This window comes from Arachis ipaensis, chromosome B01 (assembly GCF_000816755.2).
Source record: "Arachis ipaensis cultivar K30076 chromosome B01, Araip1.1, whole genome shotgun sequence".
NCBI lineage: Eukaryota > Viridiplantae > Streptophyta > Magnoliopsida > Fabales > Fabaceae > Arachis > Arachis ipaensis.
In genome coordinates, this window is record NC_029785.2 from 52,209,259 (window position 1) to 52,214,777 (window position 5,519).

Consider the following 5,519-nt stretch of genomic DNA (forward strand, 5'->3'; position numbering starts at 1 on the left):
TATTTATTTTTATTGAGTTTTTCTTGTTATTTTTAATTTATTTAATATTTTAATTATGTAATGTTGGTTATAGTTTGTTAAGTTATTTAGTTATTTCTTTTGTATTTGAAAATTATCTATTTGAAATAGCCGTTAAGTAATAGCCGTTTGAAATTAGGCATTAAATACTAATTGTTTGAAACTAACAAGTAAAAAGTGGTCATTGAAAACTAGCCGTTAAAACTAACCGTTTCAAACACCAATATAAATATAAGATAAGGTCTCAATATATTTGCTCACACTTTTTTTTCTGACTCTTATAATTCTTTGGTCATATCTACTCCTACTATCTCCTTTTAAAATATTCTTTTACTTGCTATATTCATTCAAGTTTCAGCCTTTAGTCATGGATTGAAACTATAATGATTTCGGTGACAAGTCCTTGGATGACTTGGCTGAGAAAATTGTATTCAGTGACTCAGACAACTCTGATGGCATGAATCTGAGTGATTGGACTAAAGAATTTTTGTTTGATGACTCAGACGAACACCAACTTGAAATCGTGTTACAATTGTATGAGGAAGGTTCTTCGCCCAAAACTTGTAAAAGGATAGATAGAGGTCGTGAAGATGGACATCAATGACTTTTCAATTATTACTTTACACCTAACTCAGTATTCTCTTATGATATATTTCGACGGAGATTTCAAATGAAAAAACATGTCCTTCTTCGCATTGTGGAAGCTCTTTTTAAGATATATCCATATTTCTAGCAAAGAGTCAATGTCTTAGGTAATAAAGGCTTATCTCTATTGCAAAAATGCACAGCTGCCATGCGTATGTTGGCATATGGAGTCTCGGCTGACGGTGTTGACGACTATGTGTGAATAGGTGAAAACACTGCAATTGAGTGCTTGGAAAAGTTTGTTGAAGATGTAACTTCAGTTTTCAAGTGTGAATACTTACGTACCCCAAACTCGAATGATGTACAACTCCTTCTAAAGATAGAAGAGGACCATGGCTTTCCGGGCATGATGGGAAGCATTAACTGTATGCATTGGAAGTGAGAAAATTGTCCAAAAGCTTGGAAATGTATGTTCTTAAGCGGTTATCATGATAGTTCCAATAATGATATTAATGTGTTAAATCGTTCATCAGTGTTTGACGATATTTTACAAGATCACGCTCCAGAGATAAACTACACTATAAATAGTAACTCATACAATATAGATTACTATTTATTAGATGATATATATCTTGAATGGGCAACGTTTGTTAAATCAATATCTCAACCACAATGAGAGAAATGAAAATTGTTTGCACAATATCAAAAAGGACAACAGAAGGATGTAGAACGAGTATGTGGAGTGTTGCAAGTTCATTTCGCAATCATTCATGGCCCAATACGATTTTGGGATAAAGAAAAGCTTGAAAAAATAATGAGCTTGCATCATATTGCATAATATGATTGTTAGTTGAAGACAAAAGAGATACATATGCGGGTAACTTTAGTGAACTTCTTATGAGGATGTCGACAATGGTATTTCACAATTAGAGGTAGGCAAAGAGTCTTTTGCTCGTGAGAGATACATTCAAAAAAAGGCAAAGACTATGGTATGGATTGAAGAGAACATCCAGAGGTGTGGATGCCATGTGCATGTATCCGTTGCACGACACCTGTGGTGTTAGATGGACTTGGGCAATCAGTGCAAACAAAATATTCCTGACACAAGATGGAAAGAGAGGAGCTTTTCAGATGTGGGTCATATAAGGGTGTAGAGGATTAGTTGCTAAGTGTCATTGGTAATGGAAGGATGATGTTAAACAATTTTTTGGGAGAACATAGTTGGTGGGCCAATGAAATTTTCCGGCAGTGTTGGGCTATGCAAGTTGGGCCTTATTGTTGAGTGAAGGATTGTTTTGTGTTGGCCTTTGTTTAAATGAGACAGTAGCCCAAGTGGAACTTATTATGCGGATCCAGTACCAAAGAACAATTTAACATGAGTAAGAATCATGGTGTTGAAAAACCGTCGAAACGGCAGAGAACCGGCCGGTTGGGCCGGACCGGTAACTGGCCGGTTCGGATAAAACGACGCCGTTTTTTAATTTGTTAAAAAAACTGATCCAGGTCATTCCCAACCCCCCCCTCGTGACCCCAACACCTCCTTTTCCCCAATCATTCATTTATTCATGTACTGGAGAACGCAGAATCAAAGAATCCCTAGCCGCCTAGCCCTCCGCCTAGCCCTCCATCGTCGCCGCCTAACCCAGGTCATCAACGTCGCCACCGTCCCAGGTCCTCAGCACCGCCGCTTCTTCCTCCATCATCGCCGCCTAACCCAGGTCCTCCATCGTCACTGCCTAACCCAGTAACTCTGCAGGTCGTCTTCGGCTCTTCATCTTCACTGGCTTCTCAGGACGGACCCAGGTTATTGGCTTCTCGTCTTCATCTTCACTGAGGGTTTGGTCCTCTTCTTCAATTTTTTTTCTATTTTTCTTCAAGTCTGCTTCGGTCTTACTTTGCATTTTGGTTCTGAAATTTGGTTCTTCAATTCTTCTTCTTCGGTCTTCGGTCTTGGTTTGAAGTTTGATTCTGTCTTGTATTTGCAAATTTGTATGTATGGTTCTGAATGCTCTGTTACTCTGTGAAAATTTGTATGTATGGTTGCTAATGGTGGAAACTTACTCTATTAGGCAGAATTCACTCTGTGAGGTTGCTAACGGTAGAAACTTAGCTAATGGTGGAAATTTGTATATTGTTGAATGCTGTAGGTAGAATTTAAATGTCTCTGAAGTACTTGAATTATTGAATTTGAATGTCTCTGAAGTCTGAAGTAGTGATTTGTGATTTTGAATATCTCTGATTACTTGATTCTTGATTTGTGTTTTGAATCTGAATTTTGTGATAAATGATAACTGATTTGTTCTGTTGTTGTTGCCATTTTTTTTCTCATTAAACTCGTAAGCATTGAACTGTGTTGTTTTCCCTCAAATTAATTTTGGTTCATGTGATTTAATTGGTGTTTAGGGTACAAAGTGAATAGCTGTTTTTAATTGGATTTGCAAGGTGATTTTTGGTTGACTTCTTATTTAATTTGGAAATAGTGTTTATGATTGGGTTTATCTGGTTTTCATTCTTTTTGAATTTCGCAATAATGTGATTACTTTTTGCTATTTTGTAGTGTTTATTGAAATTTTGTACATTTTCAATGCATATTTGTACATTTTCATTGCTAAACTCTTCAACTATGGATTGTATTATATGCTGCTAGATTTGAACTCATTAAAGTTCCCTGAATTTAAGTTCTCCTTTGGAGGCATATATTCAATTACCAGTGGAATGATAAACAATCCTACATCACTTGGTAAACATGCATCTGCCTCTACTTAATTCAATATAAATAGTGAATTTATTTAATTTTTTTAATTCTTTACAAATTCTTTTGTACTATAAGTGATTTATACATATCATAGTAAAATAAAAAATAACATTGGTTAGAATTATTTATTGAAAATGTGCAAACTTAAGTCATGAAAGTTGTTTGTATAATGTGAGATCTCAATGAATAAGTAGCTTTGCATTGTATTCAATGATTATTTGAACCATCAGTGTTGTCTTCTTATATATTTTTATGCTATTAATTCATCTCTACATGTTGGATCTATAGTACTTGATTTTGGTGTGTTATGATTGTTATGCAGGTGAATTTGAATATGGCAATAGTCAACTTGAAAGATGTGTTGTACACACGGAATGACGATGGTGTTGATTACGGCGATGTTGCTTCTCTCACCGACGACGACATATTAAGAAAGGTATTTCCAACGGAGGAAGATGCATATGATTTCTATTAGAAGTTGGGGAGGTTTCATGGTTTTGGAATTCGTAAGGGGAATATGTTTAAGGATGGAGGTGGGAACCTAATTAGGCAAAGATTTTTTGCAATAGAGAAGGGGTCAGACATAGAAAACATTACAATCGGGTGGATAGGAGGAGGCCTCACAAGCCGGAGACAAGGACAAACCGTGAGGCGAGGATGTCCATATACCTTGACAGGAGCAATAACATCTGGAGGGTGAAGAAGGTTATCACGAAGCACAACCATGCGCTCACACATCATGGCATGGTTCACCTAATTCCAAATTTTCGGTCCATGACAGAAGCGGCAAAAGCTCAAATAAATGGGATGCAAGGGTGCGGAATCTCGACCTCGAAGACGATGCAGTACCTGGCCGGTGGGTATTCTCTAGTTGGTTTCCTGAAGAAGGATGCCTATAACTACGTTGACAGGAGTAGGCGTGCTAGAATAGCCGACGGGGATGCGAACTCGGCTATAGTGTACCTGGAGGGAAAAGTTGATACTGACCCGATGTCTATGCCGCGGTATAATGTGATTGCGGATGACATGCTAGCGAATTTACTCTGGGCAGACGGTGGAAGCAGGATTGACTACCAGTACTTTGACGATGTTCTTGCATTCGACTCAACATATAAGAAGAACAAGTATAATAGGCCGCTGGTTATTTTTTCTGGCTATAATAACCACAAGCAAACTTGTATATTTGAGTTTGGGTTGGTGTTAGATGAGAGCATCGCTTCGTATACATGGCTGTTGGAGAATTTTTTGGAGGTCATGTGCAACAAGGTGCCATTGGTTGTTGTGACTGACGGAGATGATTCAATCTGGGAGGCTGTTCGAAAAGTTTTTTCGGATGCAACCCATCAACTTTGTGCATGGCACATTGAGAAGAATGTTACATCTAACATCAAGGATGTGGCTTTACGCCAGCTATTCAATAGGTGGCTGTATGCAAACATGGGGTTCGAGGACTTTGAGACCGAGTGGGCCGAAGCATCGGCTGAGTATGGATTGAATGACACCTTGTGGGGGAACCAGGTGTACAGGAAGAGGGAGATGTAGGCCAACGCATTAACATCGTGGTGAAGAAGTTTCTTCAATCAAAGCACACAATGCTGGAACTTGTCCAAAACCTTGAGCTGCTTCTTTGGGAGTTTAGGAATAACGAGTTACTATCTCAGTTCAGGTCGATCTATGGTGACCCTGTGTTGACGACCTCGTTGGACTCCTTGGAACAGTTTGCCGCTAGAGCGTATACCCGAACAGTTTTCAATGATGTGAAGAAGGAACTCGAAGCCGTTGCTTCTGTTAACTTTGTGGGGGTTCGGTGGTCGCTTACCACCAAAGTGTACACAGTAGATGAATTTGGGCATCCTGGCCGGCCTATTGTGGTCTTATGTGACAAGAATATGGGAAGGTTGCAGTGTGACTGTTACTTTTGGACACACATGGTTACCCATGTAAGCATATGTTCTTCGTCATGAAGCACGAGCATGTGATGGAGGTCCTGAAGCATTTGATGTTGAAGCGATGGACGAAAGATGCAAAACATGTTGGCGAGTATGTGGAGAAAAAATATGATGCTGGTGACCGGGAGTTTTTGCTTCGTCATGGGGCATTGCATTCCGTGTCTCTTTGGTTGTTTTTTCTTGGGGCACAACAATTCAGTCTATTCACAGAG

The 5,519-nt window shown here is 38.8% G+C and overlaps 1 protein-coding gene across 1 annotated transcript; it reads left to right on the plus strand.

Moving 5' to 3' along the window:
* LOC107606908 (protein FAR1-RELATED SEQUENCE 5-like) lies at window positions 4,133-4,900 on the plus strand. The gene has a single exon (XM_016308912.1). The coding sequence runs from the start codon at window positions 4,133-4,135 to the stop codon at window positions 4,898-4,900; it is 768 nt and encodes a 255-aa protein (XP_016164398.1).